Source organism: Pteropus vampyrus, unplaced genomic scaffold, assembly GCF_000151845.1.
Source record: "Pteropus vampyrus isolate Shadow unplaced genomic scaffold, Pvam_2.0 Scaffold53, whole genome shotgun sequence".
NCBI classification, from domain to species: Eukaryota; Metazoa; Chordata; class Mammalia; order Chiroptera; family Pteropodidae; genus Pteropus; species Pteropus vampyrus.
Genome location: NW_011888834.1, coordinates 3,486,613 through 3,512,941, shown reverse-complemented (window position 1 = coordinate 3,512,941; position 26,329 = coordinate 3,486,613). Strand labels below are relative to the sequence as shown.

General features: G+C 40.8%; 1 protein-coding gene across 2 annotated transcripts in view; it reads right to left on the bottom strand.

Moving 5' to 3' along the window:
• MFAP3L (microfibril associated protein 3 like) overlaps positions 1-25,879 on the bottom strand; it is a 41,530-nt gene extending 15,651 nt beyond the window's left edge. Inside the window, exons 1-2 of one of the 2 annotated variants that reach the window (XM_011360270.2) lie at positions 25,686-25,879; positions 4,357-4,782 (exon numbers count right to left, since the gene is read on the bottom strand). In XM_011360270.2, the coding sequence (XP_011358572.1) occupies positions 4,357-4,651 (295 nt within the window). In that variant the 5' untranslated portion in view covers positions 4,652-4,782; positions 25,686-25,879. Of the gene's footprint in view, positions 1-1,744; positions 2,168-4,356; positions 4,783-25,685 lie in introns of those variants that run through there. The other variant, XM_011360269.2, reaches the window with a different exon arrangement.
• Positions 25,880-26,329: the final 450 nt, after the last annotated feature.

Genomic DNA, 26,329 nt, shown 5'->3' with positions numbered 1-26,329 from the left:
CGAACTCAGGGCTTTAGTGCATCAGTCCCAACTCTTTAATGCCTGGGGATAACCTTTGCTCCAGGGTCCATGTGAAAGGCAGATTCAGGTCTGAGTCCTTGCTCTCCTCAATTCAGTCACCTGGATATGGCTAGAAGTGGCCCAGCCCTGCAGAAAGACCTGATGAATTACAGGGACCTGAGTGCATGTGTGTTACCATGGTTACTGCCTCCTTTACAAGTGTGATGTCACTTCCTTTTCACTTGTAGCCCGGGAGGAAGGAACTCTAGGAATGGAAACCAACTGTGGGCTAGGGGTGATGTTGTTTCATCTCTCCATTGTTAGTAGTGAGGGTTCTAGTCACATCAACTTAATAGGAACAAGACCTTGGGAAAATCTGAGTAAAAGAAGAATTTGGACTACATTGTCTTGGAGGTTCCTTCTAATTTAAAAATTCTGTGGTGCCATCATTTTATTTGGTAAGGAAAGAGTTCCACTCTTCTAGGTTAAACAAACACACATAATATATAATATTTTCATTAAAGGAAAGAAGCTTTATTATTCTGTACTTCCTTGAATGGCTAACCAAAGGCAATGGAAGTGAGAGCATGACAGTGAAACCCTGATCCCAGGGAGTTAGACTTCTAGCAGCCTTAGCTATTGGGGGCACAGCTGTGAACCAGAAGTATGTAATTGCAAGAAAACCCTACTCATTCAGCTCCTAAGAAGACATAAAGCGATAGCTTCTATTCTTTTTTCAGAACAATTAAGATAAAACAAGGGGAAGGGATTTTAAAATGTAGGCTTTCTTAGAGTAGAAACTCTTCTGGAGATTGTTCATTGATTAAAGGGCTGTGGAATGGGAAGCACAATATGAATGAAAGGGGGACAGAAACTAATAAGTTGCTACTTCAGAACAGTGGTCTTTTTACTCCCCAGCTCCCCAATCCCCTACTTCATCTCACAGTAAATACTTAGGAAAATACATTAATTCTATCTGGTCAGTCAGATTAGGCTTGGGTTTTCAGATATTACTTCTCACATCTAAGACAAGAAATGTACTGATTCCCAATGACGCAATCAATCCTCTCTCTGGTTGAATTTTTTCCTGAAGCAAACTTGGTACTTAAGTAAGTGAGTCACACTTCTTGGCCAGAAACTCATTCATTAAAAATCAAGCATTCCCCTATTGCCACATGTTATTTCTTGCTATTTCTTTCTCCCTCCCTCTTGGCCTCAGCTGCAACAGACAGTCTAGAAATTTCAGCCTAGTCTCCAGGAACACAGAATGATCTCTGGTTGGTGGCTGAAAGTTTGCACAGAGACTTCTCTTCAGAAGTGTGGTCTTTAAATCCACAGGCCATGGATTAAACTGACATTTAATGATAAACAAGTGCTATATTGTTTCTTTGAGCCAGTTAAGTGAAATGAAATAAAACTCCTTTATAAATGGAACATATACTTATGGGAAAATCCATTTTACGTGCGTCCCTATAAAATTTGTATGCATTAAAGTACAACATGCCAAGAGGCCTTTCAAAAGACTTTAATGTTTGCTCTTTTTCTTCTGAGCCAAAGAGTGAAAAAAAAATGAATTAATTACTGCTTTGAATCCTTAAGGATATATATTTTACTCTCTTGCCTCAGAAGAAGATGACAAAATGAGATCTTTAAATGACCTGAATAAGAACAACTAACGTTCAGGGTGCCGGCTCCATATTCCATGTTTCTGTTTTATGACCGTTGACACAAGTTTCAAGCCTACCTGTTCCTCGCTCCTCACCGTCATCGTCTTTCAGCAGCTTGCCAATGGAATTATACCACTTGAACTCTGGGTTAGGGATGCCATAAACACTACAATTAATCAAGGCACTGTTCCCTTCCTTGACTATGATATGGTCAGTTCTGGCAATGATTACGGGCACAGAGCCCAAGACCGTGTCAGTGCCATTTAAAGTGCTGTTAGTCACACTCTTAGCGGTCGCTAGAGTGGATACTAGAATTAAAAAGGGCACAGAAGGTAGAAAGCACACAGGCAGATGGCTCTTCAATCGATCCATCTTCTTTGCTTGCTCTGTAAGGCAACAGAGATGGTTTGCCAATGGAATTGTCTATCGGACAACACGCTGTTCAGAGCTGGCCAGGGGACAAACTTGTCTTGGATCCATAGAGCTGGTTCTTGGTTAAGAACCTGTTAAAAAAAAAATGTACATACATAAATATTAGCATCTACACTTTAAATATATTATTTATAAAATGTTAGAAACCCAGCGAAAATACAAACCCACATAATTTTTAAACAACACACAAATTCAGAACATGTTCCAAATATTAAATTATATTTTTCACAAAAATCATAAATAATTTTGTTATTTTTGCTATTGAAACATATAGCTTTTGGTAGGAACAATAATAAATATCTTATGTTAAATTTATATGACATTGCTTTGGAGAGTTAAAAAATTGATTCAGGCTTCTTTCCTTCGGTATGACAAATCACTTTCTACACTATCACCTGAGTTCAACGTGGGTGACCTGATTGTTCACCTGGGGTGTTCCTTAACCTCATATCTTCCTGTGAACATGACTTCCTGTTTATTTCAGTGGTCACAGCTCTGCCAGCATTGGGAAGAGCCCCACCAGAATCACTCTGGCATTCTCCTAACTCTGCATTACAGCTTCTGGGTTACTCCTTCCCTCCGCTTTCATGCATCTACCCGCACTCCTTCGAGCTCCAGGCCATCCAGCTCTCTCTGCTTCATGTAATTGTTATCTACTGTCTCCTGATCACTCACAGAATGCCCTGGTTTCGATCATCTGCCTTCCAGAGGCTGGGCAATATCAGTTATGTATGGGGTGACACTGCGGGTGGCTGTACTTCCATGTCCAAAGATCTAACCTTCACCTGCATCGCTATCGTCTATTTCATCCACAAATCATATGGCCACATTCTAGACCTTTCGTCTCTCCAAATTCTAAATTCTAAAGTTCCGAGAAATTTTGAAGTTCTAAATAACCCTCTTTTACTGTACCCTACCATTCCTTCAGATCTCTTACTCCTCTCACTAGACTTTCTAGCCCTTCTATTTTTCTAGGTCTGTATCTCCTTCTCCACCCCACCCCCACCCCAAACTGCATGCTCCAATTCTCTCAGTCTAGACCCAATATCCTCACCCCTTATTCTCAGCCACAACACTGCCAGTATACAGTTGTGATCAAGCCAATCACTTGTCCTAGTTCCTACACCCAGGAGGCTGGAGCACTACTGGAGAGAATCATACGACCATGTTATTGCCAAAATAAAGGAATCGTCCCCAATGCTAGCTGGGCTTTTGGTGACATTTGGCAATCTGGTCATCAGGGCTTGGTTGGTTCAGTATTTGCTTTTCACAATGTTATAAACATCTTCAGATTTCAAATCAAGCACCTTAGCTCAGTGATATTTTTTACCTTTCTCAAAAATCACCTTTCTCCTACTAAGATTTGCAGGTATGAATTCCCATTTCCCCGCCTTTTAAAAAAAATCCTGCATTTTATCCTAAAGTCCTCCCCTGCCATGTACTTCAAATTATTCCATTCTGTGTTTTGCCTGTTCTTTATTGAAACAGCTCTTGCTCAAGTCACCAGTCACTCCTAGTTGCCAAATTTTGAGTCTTTCTCTTGCCAAATCTCTGTGGCAACTGCCACTCTTAACTATTCTTTCTCAAAACTTTCTCTTTCCATGGTTCCCACACTCTGCTTCTCCTAAGAGTCACACTTCTTGGCCAGAAACTCATTCATTAAAAATCAAGCATTCCCCTATTGCCACATGTTATTTCTTGCTATTTCTTTCTCCCTCCCTCTTGGCCTCAGCTGCAACAGACAGTCTAGAAATTTCAGCCTAGTCTCCAGGAACACAGAATGATCTCTGGTTGGTGGCTGAAAGTTTGCACAGAGACTTCTCTTCAGAAGTGTGGTCTTTAAATCCACAGTCCATGGATTAAACTGACATTCAATGATAAACAAGTGCTATATTGTTTCTTTGAGCCAGTTAAGTGAAATGAAATAAAACTCCTTTATAAATGGAACATATACTTATGGGAAAATCCATTTTACGTGCGTCCCTATAAAATTTGTATGCATTAAAGTACAACATGCCAAGAGGCCTTTCAAAAGACTTTAATGTTTGCTCTTTTTCTTCTGAGCCAAAGAGTGAAAAAAAAATGAATTAATTACTGCTTTGAATCCTTAAGGATATATATTTTACTCTCTTGCCTCAGAAGAAGATGACAAAATGAGATCTTTAAATGACCTGAATAAGAACAACTAACGTTCAGGGTGCCGGCTCCATATTCCATGTTTCTGTTTTATGACCGTTGACACAAGTTTCAAGCCTACCTGTTCCTCGCTCCTCACCGTCATCGTCTTTCAGCAGCTTGCCAATGGAATTATACCACTTGAACTCTGGGTTAGGGATGCCATAAACACTACAATTAATCAAGGCACTGTTCCCTTCCTTGACTATGATATGGTCAGTTCTGGCAATGATTACGGGCACAGAGCCCAAGACCGTGTCAGTGCCATTTAAAGTGCTGTTAGTCACACTCTTAGCGGTCGCTAGAGTGGATACTAGAATTAAAAAGGGCACAGAAGGTAGAAAGCACACAGGCAGATGGCTCTTCAATCGATCCATCTTCTTTGCTTGCTCTGTAAGGCAACAGAGATGGTTTGCCAATGGAATTGTCTATCGGACAACACGCTGTTCAGAGCTGGCCAGGGGACAAACTTGTCTTGGATCCATAGAGCTGGTTCTTGGTTAAGAACCTGTTAAAAAAAAAAATGTACATACATAAATATTAGCATCTACACTTTAAATATATTATTTATAAAATGTTAGAAACCCAGCGAAAATACAAACCCACATAATTTTTAAACAACACACAAATTCAGAACATGTTCCAAATATTAAATTATATTTTTCACAAAAATCATAAATAATTTTGTTATTTTTGCTATTGAAACATATAGCTTTTGGTAGGAACAATAATAAATATCTTATGTTAAATTTATATGACATTGCTTTGGAGAGTTAAAAAATTGATTCAGGCTTCTTTCCTTCGGTATGACAAATCACTTTCTACACTATCACCTGAGTTCAACGTGGGTGACCTGATTGTTCACCTGGGGTGTTCCTTAACCTCATATCTTCCTGTGAACATGACTTCCTGTTTATTTCAGTGGTCACAGCTCTGCCAGCATTGGGAAGAGCTCCACCAGAATCACTCTGGCATTCTCCTAACTCTGCATTACAGCTTCTGGGTTACTCCTTCCCTCCGCTTTCATGCATCTACCCGCACTCCTTCGAGCTCCAGGCCATCCAGCTCTCTCTGCTTCATGTAATTGTTATCTACTGTCTCCTGATCACTCACAGAATGCCCTGGTTTCGATCATCTGCCTTCCAGAGGCTGGGCAATATCAGTTATGTATGGGGTGACACTGCGGGTGGCTGTACTTCCATGTCCAAAGATCTAACCTTCACCTGCATCGCTATCGTCTATTTCATCCACAAATCAAATGGCCACATTCTAGACCTTTCGTCTCTCCAAATTCTAAATTCTAAAGTTCCGAGAAATTTTGAAGTTCTAAATAACCCTCTTTTACTGTACCCTACCATTCCTTCAGATCTCTTACTCCTCTCACTAGACTTTCTAACCCTTCTATTTTTCTAGGTCTGTATCTCCTTCTCCACCCCACCCCCACCCCAAACTGCATGCTCCAATTCTCTCAGTCTAGACCCAATATCCTCACCCCTTATTCTCGGCCACAACACTGCCAGTATACAGTTGTGATCAAGCCAATCACTTGTCCTAGTTCCTACACCCAGGAGGCTGGAGCACTACTGGAGAGAATCATACGACCATGTTATTGCCAAAATAAAGGAATCATCCCCAATGCTAGCTGGGCTTTTGGTGACATTTGGCAATCTGGTCATCAGGGCTTGGTTGGTTCAGTATTTGCTTTTCACAATGTTATAAACATCTTCAGCTTTCAAATCAAGCACCTTAGCTCAGTGATATTTTTTACCTTTCTCAAAAATCACCTTTCTCCTACTAAGATTTGCAGGTATGAATTCCCATTTCCCCGCCTTTTAAAAAAAATCCTGCATTTTATCCTAAAGTCCTCCCCTGCCATGTACTTCAAATTATTCCATTCTGTGTTTTGCCTGTTCTTTATTGAAACAGCTCTTGCTCAAGTCACCAGTCACTCCTAGTTGCCAAATTTTGAGTCTTTCTCTTGCCAAATCTCTGTGGCAACTGCCACTCTTAACTATTCTTTCTCAAAACTTTCTCTTTCCATGGTTCCCACACTCTGCTTCTCCTAACTGCTCCCGTTATTCTTTACTAGTTTCTCTTTTTCTTAGTCCTTAAACGTTAGTGAACCCCTGGAGTTCCATCATTGGCCTTCTTCTCTTTTGACCTGCAGCTCTTCTTATGGTTCCATTCCCATGCCTTTATTACCACCTCCACCCTAATAACTCTCAAATCTACGTCCTTAGTCCTGACCCTTTCCTGAGGTTTAGACTCATATTACTAACTGTCCACTAGACATCTTTGCCAGAATATTTGTTCTGAAGATAACTCAGAATTAACATTCCCAAACTAAACTCATTGTATCTGCTAAATATGCTGCATTTCCTAGATCTCTTATTTCAGTTCTGGGCAGCACCATCCGGCAGGTTTGCATGGGTATTGATCCTCCGCTTGACAACTGCCCTCATACCCTCAGAACATCAGTAACTCTATGTTGTTGATTCCACCTCTTAAATGTTGTTTGGATTATTCCATCCTTTCCATCTCCTCTGAGTGAGCCTCAGTTCAGGCCACCCTATATTCTTAGCTGAAATAATATGGTAGCCATGTACACGATCTGCCTGCCTCCAATATTTCCCCAGTTCCCAATCCAATCCCTATAACCATTCTACAACACAGAATCTAATATTAGGCAGGCACTATTCTAGGTCCTAGAGACAGAAGAGTAGAGAAAACAGGTCTTTCCCATTACACAGAGGTTACATACTAATGGGGAAAAGCAAACAAATACCACACAAATAAGAATTTCAGCTAATGATGCATGCTTTGAAAAACACACTATGATGCACCTGAGTGATGAGTTAGGCAATCCTGAAAAACTTCACTGAGGAGGTGGCCCCTGAGCTGGGGCTCTTTAGGAATCTGCCATGCCTAAACCTGGGAGGAGAGCATTTCAGGAAGAAGAAACATTAAAAGCAACAGAGTGCTACAGGATGGGTCAGAGAAGTAGACAGGCCCAGTGGACCTAGGGCTTTGCAAAGCAGAGTAAAAAGCTTAGATTTTTATCTGACAGTCAAGGGGAAATTTTAAACAAGGGAGTGACAGAATATGGTTTCCTTTTAAAAATCGACTTTACTGTGGTATAATTTACAAACAAAATACCCATTTTAAGTATATGTTTTAATGGGTTTTGACTAATTTATACACTCATGTAACTGCCATAATCAACAAGATGTAGAATACTTCCATCACCACCAAAATTTCCCTTGTGTTCCTTTCTGGCTGTAGTTTTTAAATTGATCCATTCCAGTTATTTTTGTTTATGGCATGAGGTATGGATTGAGGTTCATTTTTCTCCCCCAATATGGATATCCAGTGGTTTCAGCATGGTTTGTAAGAAGACTGTCCTTTCTCCAACAGATTATTTTGCCTTCTTGTCAAAAACAATGAGTCTATTTCTAAGCTCTTTATTCTGTTCCATGAATGTTTATGTCTATCCTTATGCTAATACCACACTGACCATACTGTAGTCATTTACTGCCTCATTTACCTTTGTATTTGCAGTGTCTGAAGTTGTCCCTGATACTTGAATTGCTGAATGAATCTCTCTCTCAAGGCATAAATTATGATTCCAATTCTGTAGACAATAAAACTAAAGAGGTACCAGGGGCTGAAAAATCAGCCTCAGGCCATAGGTTTGTTCAGTGGGAAAGACAAGAGTTTTTTTTTAGTGCCATAGGCTTTTCACACTCTGCCCTAGACCAGAGGACCTTCCTGCCCCGGGAAGGCCAGTGGTCAGCAGGAATTGTGTGGCAAAGGGAGATAGCACAGGCTGCAAGGGCATGACAGACATCCTGCTATGACTTTGTAAATGTTTCTCTTTACTTGGCCAAATGTGTGGTTTCCTTTCAACAGGGAAGTTATAAAGCTGTTCTGTTCAATACAGAATGGTTGTTATAAGCATGGCCTCAGATTTTAGATAGACTGAGCCACAATCCTGGACATAACACCTGTATTGGCTGTGTGTTTCTGGCCAAGTAGTTACCAAGTACAGGACAATTATAATGATTCAAGATCAAATATACATAAAGCATTTATGTATAAGTGCTGGGCTTGATAACCATGAATTATTAACAGAACGTTTGAAGCATCCTTTATTAAAATTGTGCTTCTAACATTGATTTTTATTTTACCTTGTATCATTTAAAAGACATGCCTCGTTTTTGGTTTTGTTTAATACATTATTAACTGCCATCCCACCCACAGAAGTCATTACAAATGATTTCAGCGCTGGGTTCTTTTGCAAGGACTCAACTCTGAAAACGTGAGTTGCCTTGCGAACCAGACGCTGCAGTAAGCATCTTGAGGGCAGTAGCTAGGGTCACTCATCTTGACCCCCTGAGGCCTAGAACAGAGCAGACGCCTGACTTTCTGTCTAGGAAGAGCATCAGAGACAAGAAAAAGAGGGAGATAGATTCTAATAAATATGTGTAATAAATATACTGTAACATATTTTTCATAATGAGGGAGAATGCAACACACGGAAGATCAAACAGTATTAAAATGCATAACTCAAGAGCTGTTTTCAAACAAAGGCCAGCCACACTGGTGTTATACTTTCAGAACACATTGTGCTAACAAGAATAAAGAGAGAGAGATACTGCTGTTCTATTATATTTTAATAATGTCAGTAGGCACTTTGGGCTAGAAACATAGCAACTGTTCTGAAACTGCATCTAGTTCCCTTAGAGACCTTAAGATGTACAGAGAGATTTTCGCTTGAATGCAGGAATGTCAGTTAGCAAACTCATTCCTCCCTCCCCCCATTCTCACTCTCATCCTTTCCATTTTAAAAGTTACTAAGGTACAGAAAGCATAATGTGTAATTTATAGGTTGAATCAATGCGTTTTTTTTTTTAAACTCGCTGAAGCATTTTCAAATTGATTAACACGAATGAATTAATCATTTTTAGTAAGACTCCCCTATATTTCACATCATACCTTTTCGATTCATATTTTTAAAGAAAATATTTATTATGTGCTTGGTACACTTCTAGGGCTTTCGTGGTCGGGTGGGAGTCTTATAAAACTCAATCAGCCATAGGCCATGGCCACTCATAGTCTAACAGGGAGAGAGAGACAGATAATTTCAGTATGTTCTGCGGGTGGTATAAGCTTAGGGGTGGGTATGTAGGACCACTGCCAGTCTAGGTGATACCCAGCACCCACTCCAGTTCCACCTTGCCCTTCTCATGAATCCTATAGCTCAGAGACCCTAGTCCTAATCTTTCCATGACACTTGCAGCTTGTATCAAACTTCCGACACACCTCCCTGGCATATGACCTTGCACTTGTCTCAGTTACAAGGAGAGCTCCTTGATGGAAGGAACTCTGGCATAGAGTTCTGCAGAATTTCCTTAATGTTGGGCACCCATCGTAATGCTTATGCACTTGCCACATAAAGCCATACTTAGGTGGAATCTGGCGGCGACCGTTTAAGAGTAAACTCACAATGAGATCCCTGAAGAACATAAAGACATCATGTCACTTTGGACATTGGGAAATATTCTACAAATGTACTTGTTCAGCTTGTCAGATTTTACAGACCGCATTATGAAAAGTTCAGTTAATAACACTATATAACATTTTGAAGGACATTTTAGCCACTAAAGAACAAACCACAAATACTGTAATCTAGCAGCTTAAAATGCAGTCCTTCAAAATACAAGAACAAAGGCCACAAATTCCAAAACCAGGGTTTAGCAAAAGCTACAATGGATAAATTGTTAAGCTTCATGTGTTTGCTCATGGCCTTTTGGAAAACTTTCACAGAATACTTTATTTTCTATAAATAAAGCAAAAGAGAAAATATTTAGCAAACATCCCATATCATTTCTTTAACTAGGTTCCTTCCTTACCTCTCAACAATTATATTTTACCTAAAAATGTTAAAAATATGCTTTGTTGAGTATTATTTTTTGTTTCTCCTCCTATAATAAAACACAACTACTGACCATATATTTCTGGAGTTGAGAGGAAAAGGGCCTCTTGTTAAAGGGTGTTTTGAACTAAATGAATATACATTATTGTTTTCTCTTGGCAGTGTTCATGCTGGCATTTCCCCATTAACTATGATGAATACTTTTATAGTTACACAAGTAGATTTTGTCATAACATCTACCAAGAATACCACTGTTTTCACTTGTGCATAAATGATACCACAGGCACAAAGGCTGCCTTTCATTTTGAGACACATTCTTGATAGGTTTCTACTCATGAAGCAAGGAGGGGAAATCTCAGCTTCATGTCAAATGGAAAGAGGCACTAAAATACTAATTACATCATAAATGCTAACCTCAAAATTGATAGCCACCTGAGGCCATTTTAGTTATGGATATATTTCTGCAACTTACTTACCTATATGTCATAATTAATAAAAAATATCCACACTAGTCTTTTTTAAAATAGCATTTTTAAATGATTTTCTTTTGCAATTTTTAAGAAAAATCATAACAACAAAATTCTCACTGGCCCATTCTTCTTCCTCTAACCTCTTTCAAGATCAGCACATACTGAGTTTTGAGGTAGTTAAGGTGATGTCTGGAAGTGGATTATGGGAACCAAAAGTTTAAGGCCAAGAAATTTGTAGAACAAGAATGTTTCTGTAGCAATTACTATAATCTAGAATCAAATCATTTCAGTGCTAAATTAGCTAAATTTTATCTCAGTGTCCAAAGTCATATTATAGGAAGAGATCCATACTGCCCTTCCTTCTTCCCTATCCATATTCTAGAATCTATTCATGTAGAGAGTCTCGATGCTTCTAATCACACAAAGTTAATTCCTGAATCAGATGGCAAATGTGATCATTACATAAAAGTATGCAAGAGCATCATTTCTTCTTTTAGAAGCATCCAGACAGACCAATTCACTCCAAATCAATACACATTAATGAAGAAATCTCCCTGTGCCAGGCATAGTGCCAGGGGTGAGGAGCACAAAGGTAAGACACAGTCTTTACTCCTATCATATAAGAGTCTAGTAGAGGGAGAGAGAAAGTAAAAGAACAGTCATAAGACAGTATGATAACTGCCCCATCAGAGAGACATCAAGTATCCACTGTGGGATAGGAGAGAAAACCCAAGTGGTCTGGGGTCCAGGAAGAACTTTATAAGACAAGTGGCCCTTTAGTTTAATTATAAAGGAGTTCACCAAGTAGACCAGGAAAGAGAATCTGACCCCAAAAGAGGAAGGGCATATTTAAAGAAATGGTAATTAGAGAGAAACTGGCATAATTGGTGAAATATATGTAATTAGGCACTGCTAATGATCTGTAGAAGGGAGGGGATGTCGCCTGGAAAGGTAGGCTGGTCCAGAAAATAAAGGGATGATATGGAATACTAAGGATGGGGGACACCCATGGGATTTCAAAGGGGACAGTGACATAGCCAGTTTTGTGTTTAGAACGATTGGCTTATTCATAGTACGGCTGATGATGTAGAGATGGCTAGGAGCCTCCTACAGTATCCAGGAAGGAAAGAGAGAATAGGTGCCTGAATCAAAAGTAGCAGGGAAGGAAAGATGTAGGCAGATCAAAAGAAGAACTGGAATTAGAATATACAGTATTTAAGGACTGACTGACTATACATAGAGCAAGTTAACGTAACACCAGACACCCCGAGCAGCGGGGCCTATGGTTATTCCGACAGCTCTCTGAGGAAATGAGTGTCTCATCTGCCAAGAACCAATGCCTGGCACTGTAAGTGGAATACACATGAATACATGAATTAGGAATTTCAACTAACAACTCCCTTGGACAACACTGCCCACTCGCTGCTACCCTTGGACGAAGGCCTGCCTGCTGGCAGTGGCCGACCAGTCTGCAGTGGCTCCTGCCTGTTCCAGTCACCTTTCCTCCTAGCTTCAAGATCCCCTTTCTCTGCAACCCCTGACTGACGATAGAAGGTGTCTTGATGATAAGCAGCAGCAGTGACACTTAAATTTATGAATCGTCACAAATTGAAAGCTATATGGCAGCATATCAAGAATTAGGGCTCGTCTTATGAAAGTAGTCGGCCCCTGGAAGGAAGAAGAGACCAAGGGAAGGTGATCTCATGGCATTCTTGGTATACCCTTTATTAACTGTGGTATTAGGATAATTTCCAGCTACTTAACGGTAGAACACAGTGTATACCCTGACCTGCTGGACTGTTGTGAACGACCACCAGAGCAGCTCTTTTAAGCTCCCTGAACAATTTAGGAGCTAGAACAGAAGGTCTCATTCCTACTCTATCAACTCCACTAATACTAAAGGCTCTACAGAATTGTATGCTTTGTTATTTTTTTGATGCACAAAAGGCACATACTTTCCAAAAACTGATCTATGTTAAATCACTGTTTTTTCAAACCTAAAAATGAACTATATATACGCCCAAAATTACCATCTTTGTAATACTTAATTTTTGATGGTGCAAAATATTAAGAAACCATTCTTGGATCTTCACATTTTTTCCTATGTGGTATGTTTTTCTGATTAAAAGTAAGAATGACATAAAATAAAGCTATCGGAAATATAATGATTAAAAAAGGAGGAAGAGAAAAAATTATATTAAAGTCTTTCTCTACAGATAAAATGATTATCCCTAGGCAGGATAAAAACAGGTTCGGCACACATATTTGTTCACAGAACTAGAGTATTAGATCTGGAAAAACTTGTATGTCATTTCATAAAAGTTTTTCTTTAGAAAGAGAAGCCCAGAGAACGTGAGTAATTGCTGAGTCTACAATTTAATGGCTTGGAACCAGGATAAAGAGCTCATGCCCGGATTGGGCCTAATATTACATTAAAATAAATCTCTTGCCATAAAGGCAATTTTTAAGTTGTTCTAGCAATTGAGATATGCAATGAGAGCTATTCTAATCACAGGTGTATATTTTAGAAGAGTTTACTGATGTTTTAGCATGTATTTGTTTCTTCAGATTCTCATTCTAAATGAATAGTCTGAAATAGTTTTGGGTCCAATTAATGTGAATCTTTAATTGATCATAGAGATGTTACCTCAGAAATCCGATGGCCCAGGGAATAAACCAAGCCTGAGAACAGAATACAAATGGGATAGATGCACTGGTGGGTTGTGCTTTTATGCTACCCAAGCCAATTTCCAAAACACATTACAATGAAGATAAAAGGGTTAGCATGCTGTCTTGGCATTTTAAAAAAATATTTAACATCATCATTATCAGATTCTATATTCAACCTAAGGCTCGTTCAGAAGCACCTCTAGTTATTTCTGTCTTGTTCTGCCTGTCTCTACCACTAGATAGATACTTTTTCTAGCATCCCTCCCACTCCTCTAAAAATTTTGTGCCTTTTCAAAACATTCTCCCTACTCAGCTGGAGTAGGTATATAGGGAGATGAAAATTTTCATTATAGTCCAAGTAGTTTTTGTTACCTGCTAATCTATAGCACTGCTTCTGCAAATATTCAATTCTTGTTTTAATTTTATCTCAAGCCTATTTCATGAGAAGTTTTTGATGTATTTAGCATATAAGCTCCTATATCCAGAGTGAAGCTAGGCAGGAACTGATAGATATCTGGAAACCTGGACACTTCAGTGAGTCTCTTCTGGCCTTGAACGACAGCCAGAGGATGCCGCGTATCAAGAAGCTGCTTTATTGAGGTGCTGGCTCCTAGCTGCCTGCACTCTGCCTGGATGGAGGAAGCAAACACATATCCCCTATGCAGCCTGCAGAGCATACTGGTCTATAAATCAGAGAGCAATATTCTTAGTATGCCTCCCTAAATATGATTCATGGCCTAAAGCAATTGTGAGTTTACATTTTCTTGTGGATTCTGGCATACTTTGTAAACTCTTAAGGTCTTAATAGTGAAAATGCCTTTCACAATTCTCCCATTTCTTTGTATACAGATAGCTTCCCAACTGGTCAAATATAACGCACTTGTTGAATTTGGAGGGCAGTTTTCCAGAAACAATCTTATAAAGGTTGGTTATTTGGTGGTGGGACTGGCCATGATAAAGCTATTCAACTCATTACGAGTGTGAAGGATAGTATAACTAGTACCCATCCAAGACAAAGAGTAACAATAGAAACACATCCAGTGTTCCAAGTGACAGCCACTATGAAGAGGAACGTGCTACAGGTCTCCCTGTGGCCAGGGAGCTGAGGTCATAATGCAGCTAAGGAATAGAATTAGGCTACTGAGACATGAGATGGGATGGACCCTGATGTTAACACCAAGGACAGAAATTTGGGGGTGAGGTGTGAAGAGGACACCAGTTTAGCATTTTAGGATTAAGACCCAGAAACTAGGAGTGGCACACTACTTCTGTTACTCACTTCTGCCATTTGCTAGTAGATGACCTCTGGCGTCAGCTGAGCCCCCTGATCCCCACGCCCATCTTAGGTCCCTTCCCAATCTACCACTCTGTGATCACAACAGCCAGAGCTTTGACTGTGGCAGGTGAAAGGAAGACATGGTGAAGGGTAGAGAGAAGAGGGAAAGATTTGGGGGTTGTTCATATACAGATGAAGATCCCATTGCAGGGAATTCCAACCTAGGCAAAGTACTGTGATCACTAAACCATTTGGGACCTGGCAGAGGGCCCAGGAGCCAGCCTGTGTACCACACAGCACATGGTAACTTGTTCTCCACAGGGGATGCAACTTCTTGTGTGTTCCTTACGTCTTGGACAATATAATCAGGTAGAAAACAGACTCAAGCTTCCAAAGCCTTTGGACTCCGCCATCCACACCATCCAGATGCCCTCAGTACACCGCAGAGGTGAATCAGTTCAAATTCCTGCAGGGCTCCTTTTAGGTAGGCAGGATGGGCCAGCTGGGAGGCTGCCAGGGAGAAAGCGTCCTCCTGGCTGCAGATGCAGATCTCTCCCTTCAGCCCTACTCTTGGGGCAGCTCAGTGCAATGACGGCCTTGCTGCTCTCACCTTGCTACCTGAACTAAAGGAGTTAATCACCCTACATTGTAGTGTTTGTGGCCACACCACTGACCCAACCTTTCTTCTTCAGACTGGCGGTGTAAATCTTTGCTGTACCACTGAGAGGCTGATGGTTATCACTGCCTCTGTGTGGGGCCTTGAAATCTTTCACTTGTTAAATCATTACTGAAAAGTCTTGTGTCTGTTTTTGCAATTTGGGGCTATACTTTTTATCATGAATATTATAAAATTCCCCTATAACAAAATGTGGTTGGTGCTCAAATATTTGTTGACTGTGCTAGGCATCAAGCATGCATTACTTTTTTGGGGGGGCGGGGGTGATGGGGAATGATTAGTATAACAATCTGCACACGGGGAAGCCTCAAAGAAAATTAAAATAATACACTAATATATTTCCAGGGGTTCCTTATTCAAGGGTAAAAGCTAGAGAAGGCCTTGCCATGGCCTCTATGATATTTGGCTCCTGGCAGCTTCACAGTCTTCGTTTCTCATTCCCCGCCAGCTACACTGGGCTCTGCTAATCCTGGAATGTGCCAGGTCTACCACAATCCTTGCATTTGCTATTCCTACCATCTGAAACCAGTCCCTGGGACTCACTCCTGCACTTCCTTTCTGACTCTTAGGCCTCTGCTCAAATGTCACCTTGTCAGCAAGGCCTTCCGTAGTCAGCTTACATAAAATAGTGTGCTCCACTCCCCATCACTGTCTGTCCATCTTTACTGTGCCTTTTTCTTCACAGCATTACTGCCGTGTATGTATGCATATGTCTGCACCTACTAAGACATGAACTCCCAGAGGCCTGGGCTCCTGTAGCTGATGTTGTTCACTATTGTATACTCCACATCTAGAAATGGACTTTGCTACTAGCCAAGCACCTGAACATCTGCTGAGAAAATTTACATTACTTCTATGCCCTTTCATTTAGACATATTACTAATTTATTGGGCATCTACATTTGCCCTGCATTTTCTAAAAATTCTACTTATTTCTTAGAAATTCTAAGTAAGCATGTCTATTCTTTACCACAAAACTAATTTTAAAATATCAACCAAAATTTCTTTAAAACTCAGTCTTGAGAAATGTATCCTTTCCTTACATATGCCCTGAGAGGCTATGGTGCTGCAGACATGATCTTGGAAGCAGAGGTTAAGAGAACGTGCAGGGGGGCTGTGGAAATCCTGTCTGTCTGAGGGCTCTGGGCAGTGGTTTGAGATGAGTAAAGTTTATGGGGACTAATTTCTATGCCTGTGTAGGGATTCAGAATGAGTTGTCCCAAGATCTGCCACCCTGACATACAGATTATTTTGAGGTGAAAGCAATCGAGGCCCAGAAAGCTCAGGAAGAATCTTTGACCTTCCCCCTTACAAGCTAAAAGAATTTAAGATAGAGGACCTATCCCAGGAAGGGAACTATCATTATAGATAAGTACAGTTTAATCTGATTGACGTGTGGTAGATAGGGAGGAACCTAGCAAAGCCCATTTCATCAAAGTTCTCCCTGTGTCCTTGATTGGAGATGGCCCAACAAATATTTGTTTACTAAACATTAACTCTTTTCATCTCCTTGTGAATTGCCTTGTTTTCCTTTAAAGTCCTAGACCCCTACTTCCCTCTCATTAGTCCAGAAAGGTATACAAACCTCATTCTGCATAACTGTCTTTGGAATTTTTGTGTTTATCTGAATTCCTCATGTATACTTCTAAAGCTTGATTTTCTCCTATTAATCTTCCTTATGTCATTTTAATTTTTCAACCAGGCAGAGGAATTAAGAAGGGTAAAGTTTCCCCACCTGAAATATAATTATTACTATTGAAATGAAAAGCAACTGCTTACTTAATTTATATTTCATAATGTCAAAATGAATCCTCACGCCTTGTCTCTTTGGTTGTTTGATTAAGGCCATTCAGAGTCACAGCACAAAACTAGATCACTCTGGGTTTCTTCTTTTATCAGAATTAAATTTCATCTGTTTGAAAAAATGTGCTCAATAACTGGGAAGGGTTGTTTAAAAAGCTTTAGGTTTTTTTTGTTGTTGTTGCTTTGTTTTGTTTTTTTAATTCCTTCCTCCTTTACCAGCCCATTATCACAAAGGAGAATTGCATAATGAACATTTTTCTGAATCACTCATGCCAAGTATTTTTGATAGACTCTCACCAAGAACTGGATCTTAGTGAAAAACAGACCAGGAGAGACCTTGTAATTCAAACTGTACTTGATTGAATTCTTATTAAGCATGCAACAACATCCCTTATGTTCACCTAGCATTATGGTTTACAAAATACTCCCACAGAAATTATCCCACCTGAGTTGTACCACTGCCCTATGACATGGGCAGGCCTGTGTGGTTCTGTACCCAATGACAGTGGAATAAACAGAGGCCAAGCCACCAACCCTTGTAAAACCACATCTGACTCTCAGTCCGGGGCTCTTGGTAACCTGGACAGTTATCAATGAGTGAATACCATAGCTTGGGCAATAGTCTAAATGCCATAAACATCCCAACTGTCACAATTATTATTTTGAAATAATAATTTAAAAATATAATTATTATTTTAAAAATTACTATTTAAAAATTTTGTACAGAGAGCAATATTTTTCAGAATTTGGTTGACTGAATAATCTTCGAGCTAACTTTAACGCATATTCTAAAATCAATCTGTCCTCAAAGTTAGGTCATTTTCAGTGTGACAAAATGTTAAATTCGCTAAACAAAAACACCAGAAGAAAGTTGAAAATATGTATTCAATGGTTTTCACACAGAATTTTTGAAGGAAGCGTCACTTTTCTCTCATTTTTGATGGGAAAAGGCCCTGCTCGTATGAGCACACATTTGAGGTCTTCTCAGTGATTTCTCAGCTTGGCAGTCAAATTCATCTAAGTGATAAAAACAATTAGGAACCAGTCATATCAATCAAAATGAACTCAAAGTATTTACGAGGCGGCCACTATTGTCAATTTAGTACCGATTTCTGTGGGGATTTAAAAAAAACCTTTAAGACCAGCTCTTTACCCTAAAGGTGATTAGAATTTTGATGATATCTGCATTAAAACAATATATAATTAAGCATCAAACTGTGTAAATACCACAGAAATTCAGAGGAGGGCCAGCTGGAAAGGTCACAGACTGTTCCCTGGGGTTGGCCAAGTCCTGAAGGACGAATAAAGGAGACAGGGCAGTTTCCCAGCAGAAGTAATGGCTTAGACAAGAAAGAGTGAGAATGAACATGGCATACCAATTAAACATATGGTATGTTTTAGCAAGGCCCATCACTAGAACTCTGGGATATCAAGCACCCCTCCAGAAATTCTATTAATAAGAGGCCTCCAGGACCTCTTAGGAGAAATGATAAAGAGGACTTTGGGACAGATAATCTATTACTTAGGAAGTAAAAACTACTATCCCAGTGAAAGAAGGGGAGATGGCCATAATTTGGAGGTAAAGATGAGATGCCTTACAAAGATAGGAGGGACTCACAGTCCACTATAGGTCCTAGATTCAGATGTACAGAGAGAAATGTTCAGCCCCCAGTAAAACAAAGGGCTGGTTATACTTAAATGTTTTTCTGGAAATTAATTTCAGGTTCCTCAAAAGTATTTTCAAAGGGAGAATAAGTGTTAGGAAGTCTAATAACAAGAGCTAGACTCGCTCAGAGACCAAGTAATCTAAGGGTGTCCAAACCTCAAAGGGAAAAACCTTCCTTCTAATTTGGGACTGCCAGCAGGAATGGCGAAAAAAGAGGGGTGGGGAGAGGGCTAGAGCAGAAGTGCAGGCGCCAGTAGCAGGGCAAAGCAGCCCAGTGCCTGGCTTCAGTAGGGAAGCAGACATTTACAAAATGAAGTTAACAATAGCAGTTGACATGCAAGAAAGCTCAATGGTTAATAGAAGTCTTGAGTAAAGCTTAGAGCCAAACATGAATGCAGCTTTCATTCAAATACCTTCCTCTGCTGAGGACCAGAGAAAGTGGGTTTTAAATCGTTAAGCAAGCACAGTCCCTGTGTACCTACGTGCCTCTTTACAGGGGAGCCTGGCCTCTTGGAATAGAGTTAGCTGGTCAACTTGGGATGGTCTCCACTGGTACAAATATTATAGAGCTCTCGCTAGGTTTAACAGGGTACACAGAAAGGTACAGACCCAGGAACAGGTGAATCCCATCTTGTCTGCTTTAATGAACAGATCAGAAGGATTTAATTTAGCCCCAGGCTGCACCCTTCAGCTCTGTCTGAACTGTGTGGGCCCCTTCAATGGGTAATTCAGGAGCACTTTAATCCAATCCATTTATTTCCTTAAGGAGCAAGGCTTTCCCTTAACTCCTCCTGATACCATCAGCCAACTCAAATCCTCAGTGGAAGGAAAGAGTTGGGGTTATATTTAAAAATCTGTTCAGCAAACTTCCTCTTTACCATTGATTACAAAGAGTCAATGTCAGCCCAGCCTCTAAGACAGTTACCTTGTAATCCAAAATTAGGGAAGCCCACTGCATACCAATTTCCTTTCCATCTTATTGGCAAACCCCAAATGTTTCCTTCCAGAAGCTGGAGAACCATCAGGGAATTAATTTCTTCTTTCTTTGGTGCCTCTCTTACAAAGTCTGTGCCTTGAGATGATGAAGTTCCAACTTCTTCCCTCACACACAGCTCTGTGTATAGTCCTTCCTGACTTTATGTCTCTCTGCTTAAGTACATGCAGTTACTCTCTCTGGTACTGCAAAGTCTTGCACATGGTAGGAGAGCCCTTGAGAGCTGCTCTAAGCCTGAAATCTCTCGAGAGGGTGAGTCTTCCACACTTCTGCAGAATCTGACACAGGTAATCCAATGACATAGGAGTTAAGATGCTGCCTTTCCTTTCCTGCCCACTTGGCTACCATTTCTTGGTTTATGTGCTCATCATCTCTGACTGGCAACACTCCTTCCTCACTGACCCGCCTCCAGTCTTACCATCCAGTCTACATAACATATCATTGCTGAAGTCAGCTGACTCTAAAAGATCTGATTTAAAACATATTCCATGTCTTCATTTTGTTACTAGTGGAAAACTTACAGTCTTTGGCAGGACACAGATGATCCTTCATGGTTTGACTCCCATCCACCTCTTTAACCTCATCTCTGGAGCATCCCTTTCCCCGCTCCACATCATGTTCCCTTTTCTGAGCTCCTTGTAACCCAGCCTGGTGCCTGCCTTAATCCTGCACATCTGGCAACCCCCTGCTTAGACTTCAAGTCTTGGTTTAAAAGCCCTCCAGGACTCCTTGGGTAGCTCCAGACACTCTTTGACTTCATATTTCTAACTTCATATTTTCACTATAATTATGTTTTTGTATATCTGTCCCTCTGTTAGATTATAAACTCTCAGGTTATCATTTTTTAAAATGAATTTATGAATTAATTAATAAATAGATGAGAGAGGTTTAACTGAAGATACAGATTTGGAGATGCTGGTGTATGGGTAACTGGTACAGTCATGAGGAAAAATTAAATCACCTGGAAAGAACACAGTGGGCCACAAGATGAGAAGATGAAAGTTAGAACACTTGGGGAAAGAGCAATTAAACAACAACAACAACAACAACAAACAAATGCAAAACAAACAAAGGAAAAAAACCGAGGGCACATATCCCAGAGACCAAGGCAGAAGAGGTTCAAAAAAGAGGAACGGTTTATACTGAGCTCTTTCTTTGCAGTGGAAAACAATAGTTATTGCATCATTATGTAGAGAAGTTTGGGTAAAAATCTTACAAAGTTATGCAAATGAAAGTTGTACAATATAGGTACATGGTTTTGCTTTTATTAAGATAAATCTTAATCTAGTCTTACTGTTGTTTCCAGTGTCAGATTTTCTAGCCTCCTTTACCATGTTGTCTAAAAAATTTTTCTCTTACTCATTTTTTCTAACATATAGTTCAGTTTCAATTCAGAGCCAGTCTTGTAACACTAAGGTGGGAGATTTCTTCAGTTTAGGTGATCCAGATACACGGAGATGTCAATTCAACTAGACTATAAGTTTTTAAAGGACAAGTATTAAGCCCTTGTACCTAAAAGAGATTGAATAAATATGTATGGAAAGAATGACTAAATTCCTTATATTTAAATGCGTAAGTTAGGTCATCTAGTATTATAGCTGTTACCCATCCCCTGGCAAATATGAAGCTCATGGCAAAAATTGCTAATAGATCGTGGCAAGTTCTCAGCTAAGCCTTTATTAGCCCACAGCACTGCAAGCAGCTCCTACCAACTGGTCAGAGTTGGCCCAGATGACATGACATCATTCTTAAGTTAACTGTGTTAAATGTGAGCTTTCACAGCCCTCTGCTCATGTCTGCATGGTATGTAGCCAGTAGAGCAGCTGTCTGCTAAGACAAGGGGCAGAAGCAAAGTAGTCAAAATGTGACGGCCTGTGTGCTTTACTTTCCATGTTCTCCTTCTATTAGGAATTGTAAATAAAAGTTTTCTTAAGCTATTAATTCATATATGTCTACAAATGTCATTTCAGATCAATTCAGAGAACCGAATTATACAATATGCTCACTCCACATCTCTATCTATCAGTGACCACCTCTGATTAGATATCCTTTGTTGAATTGCCCTGTGAAACTTGAAATTTAGCTATACATTGCTTTTTTAGGGAGATGAATCTGGCAGCAGTCTGTTCATTGCATGTTCCTGTTTAAAATCCTTTGCTGCTCTCCCATTGTTTATATGTAATAGGATAAAATCCAAACTCCTTTGCATGACATCAAGTTCCTCGCAATGAAAGGACCACTACATTATCCTTCTTTTGCCCCTGCCTATTATTCCATCACACCAAATCCTTCTTTGTAGGTGGTTATATTAACTTTCTATGGCTTCTTTCTATGGCACTTAAGTCACAAACTTAGTGACTTAACACATTTACTATCTTTTAGTTCTTTGGGTTAAAAGTTCAACATGGGCTATAATGAGCTAATCACAGAGGTGGCAGGGCTGTGTTCTTTCTGGAAGCTCTAGGGCAGCTTCTGTGTTCTTGCCTGTGCCAGCTTCTAGAGGCTACCCGCATGCCTTGGTTCATGGACCTCTTTTATCTTCAAAGCCAGCGATGGCCAGTCAAGTCTCTCATATGGCATCACTCTAATGCTGACTTTTCCCTTTCACTTATAAGGACTCTTGTAATTACACTGGGCCTACTGAATAATCCTGAAAAAATCTTTCCAATCTCAAGAGCCTCAACTCAATCACATCTGCAAAGTTCTAAAGTAAATATCTTTGGGGCATAATGGTGCTCCTTCTGCCTGGAAAATCTACTTCTCTGCTTAGAAGACTCCTACTCAATTTCTTAGACATTCCTTAAAGTTCTATGGAAACACCACTATTTTCATGAGGCCCCTCTTCTTCCAAACCAAGGGACTCGTTCCTAAGTCTCCTCAGTCCCATGTACAGCCACCTCTCCTGCAGCACTTACTTTGCAGTACAGTTTATTCGTCCTTAAGCATGTTTCTCTGACTGGATTGTGAGTCACTGTGTCTTACTCATTTCTGCAGCCTCAGGGGCCTAACTATAAGAGATTGTAAGGAAGAAAAATGAATGTGATATTTTAAAGAGTAAAGACCTCAGGTGGAGGCAAAAGCAAGACCAATAAATTCACAGGACTTCTATTTTGAGTACAATTTAGAAACTAGTTCTGACAGCTCTTAATTGGTTCTTATTACATAATCAACCAAACCCCTTATCCTTTAACCCTTTCAGGGAGGAACTGGAGCACACTTAAAACCAACCCTTTTTCATCTAAGGACATTTCTAACTTTAATGTGATTTGCCATGGATTACGAAATGTCAGAATTTTAAATGTTCTCCCGGGTGTGGCTAGAAAAGGGCAGGCCACACCCCAAGTGCTTGGGTAGATGTAGAAGTCGGGAAGGGATGTTATCTGCATGATTTATGAACTCTGAAAAAAAAAAATAACACTTGTCTAACAAATCTGACTGTACTGTGTTAGAGGTTAAAAGCAACTTTTCTACAGTATTTATTTGGTATTTCAGTATCTGGAAGTTCTTGCATTAAAAAAAAAAAGTACAAATTAAGTAAAGTTTAAATGGCCTCAAATATTTAAATTATAAACCAAACAAGAAGTTGAATAGATTTAGGTCATGTGAATGGGGAAAATCTATTTTTAAAGGCAATCGTTTGCCATGAATAGCTAATGTCACTAACAACGCTACACAAAATAAAAATCCAAAGACACGGATATAAAACCAAAAATTATGTGCCTAGCAGTTGAGCTGCAAGAACCCAACATTTAAGTACAAAAGAGAAGAAATTATTACCTGTTTCCTAATTTGACTACAGTCTACTTTTCTATTTTTTTCTTCATCAGCAATAATAAAACCCCTCTTCAATCTAAATCCTGTTGGTGTTGCTAGTTTTAGTTTAGGAGAATGTGAAGTTCTTGAAGCCAAGAATGCTGTTTTAATATATCTTTTGTTAAATTTCATTATCTTTCCTAACTGAAAAAAAAAAAAAAATAGGGTACTTAGATTCAGAAGGGGCCTATGGATCTGTATCAAACCTCACATTCACAAAGTGGAATCTAAGGCTCACTTGCTTCCTCTGGGTGGGGACAAACCCAAGGGCTAGGGGAGACGGCATTAACTTCCACTTGGGAATGCAGCTTGAGAGCCCTGGGCCTGAGGTACTGACAAGCGGTACATACCTGTAATACTTCATGGCAGATTGTGAACTTGATGCATTTTTATAGAAAAGGAAAGCACGATTTCCCAATATTTGTGTTGAGTTTTTCAAATGTCTACAATGTTCTATAAATATATTTAGAAACAAGTTTAGGACACCACCAACTGAACCATTTGGCTAAAATGGAGGACTGCAGGGCTAACTTGTAGAAATAGAAATCATGTTGTTGCTATTGTTGTCCAGACATTTCAAGCTTTTCCTGTTATTAAATCTCTGTTATGTATGGGCATAACATACAGCCAACTTGGGGAAACCATCCAGAGTAGTTGAGATTACAACTGGAGCCATCACAGGCAAGAACAGACAGTAAAAGCTATTCACAACCCAATGAAAAGTCAGAGCACCTCGAAAGTCTATTAAGGTCTATCAAGAATGCAAACAAGAAGTTTTGTAATAAGCTTAATAAATAAAACAACTAAGCCCACTAAGTGGTACTTATAGAAATAGGCTTGAGAATATAGCTTTAGTTAGAAGTAGAAGTATTTCTCACTAGAACAAGGATTGTTTACCTTGCTCTTTATTAGATGCAATAATCCTAAGAGTGGTAATGGTACAAAATGTTTTAGCAGTAGTAACTGCGGAAGGACTTACAAATTGTCTTTTTTTTTTATTTTTTATTTTGGTAAAAGTAAAATGCCAGTAGAACTACATTGTTCTAACTTGCTCTTCTGAAAAATAAATCTTCCATCTTGCATTTCATCCTGAACTATTTTATTATGTTCAGCATAGTAGCAACTAAAAAAAATGTTTCATCTAGAAACAAAAGTGAGAAAACTTTACAAAAAACACCGTGCTTCTGCAATGCTAGGTTCCCAAGTTCTTAATATAAAAGCTAAGATAAAACAAAATAAAGATTATTACAGTAACCAAACTTTTCTGTAACAAGTATCATTAAAAACAATGGCAATTCAACCATAATATGTTATTTTCTACTGTGTGTACAGATAATGGACCTGAATACCTTCATTTTTTTTGCCAGCTTGCGTTATAAATTTCGCAACTTGCAAGCTCCAGTTTTTTGGTGGGGAAGGCAGGTTAATGGTTGAACTTAAAATAAGTCAGCTCTGCGATTACTTTTTTTTTTTTTTAATTCGATGATGCACGTTTCCCCTTTCCACGCCATGAAGCAATTCTATGTCAACTTGCTATGGAGTCAAATGCGACAAACTCAGATCTCCAGTCGCGCGGCGGTGGCTCGAGGCACCCGCAGCTTCCCACACTCCTGCAGCATCAGGACGCGGCATCCTCCCGGCCCCCGACGTGAAACCCGCACCCAAGGCCTTGGAAGCCGGGACAATACTCTCTCCCTTCCTCCCTGTTTCGGGGAAACTGAGGCACGGTGACTGGAGAGACCTGGACTCCAGCGAAGGCTCTCGCCGCACCCTGGCGTCCCCTTCCCCTGGGAGACCCCGGGAGGCTCTTGAGCAGCGCGCAGTGGACACCGCGCTCCACACTATAGGAGGCTTATGGCATTAGTCTGAGAAGCGGCTGTCCCCAACCCACCCGCCCCCTCGGTCCCGCCCCGCACGGATCTCGAAGCATCCTACGACCCCCAGGAACCCGCTGCCGGGACCTCACTGCGCCTCCCAGAGCGCAGCCTGCTTTGCGGGTTCTGCCAGCCTAGGCACCCGAGAAAGTTCCGCGGCGACAGCTGCAGCCGCGACTCGACCGCCCACCCGGTGCGGGACGCCCTGCCAGCCGCGCCCGGCCGCCCAGCTAACCTGACGCCGCCGCGCCACTCAGGTGGCCGCTGTGCGCCCCTCGCCATGGCCAGCCTGAGAGCTGCCTATTAGCCGCGCTCCGCTCCCGACGCCCGGCAGCGCCTAACGCGGGCGAGCCGCCTCCGCCGGCGCCTTGCAGCGATGCAGGCTGCACCGCGGGCGGCCGGGAGTGCGGCGCTTCCCACCTACAGGAGCCGGAGCCGGCCGGTGCGGAGCATGCCCAGTGCGACTCGCCGGGCGGCGCGGAGGCGCGGAGCTGGGCGGGCTGTCACCGCCGGGTTTTTGCGGCAGCCACGGGCGGGGGGGCGGGTTGCGGGACGAACTTGTGGGAGCGGCGGATGCTCCCGCATAGGAAGGGGCAGGCTGAGCGTGCTTGGGAGTCCCCGATTAAGTCTGCGTAGCCTCTGGGGCGGGACTTTGCGGCCCCCGGGGCTCCGCTGCAGCGTGCTGAGGCTATTAGAGAAGCGGAGGGCTTACTTCCGATGCTGTCACGTTGGGCAGTGTGACTGGTAATTGAGGGGTAGGACGCACCTAGGGCTTCCACCACAACTTTTCTGAGCGTCGCGTCGTACTGTTGTTCAGGGACACCCAGGAACAGGTTTTTTAGAATCCCATCCTGGAGCACGAGAGAGAACCAACCATCC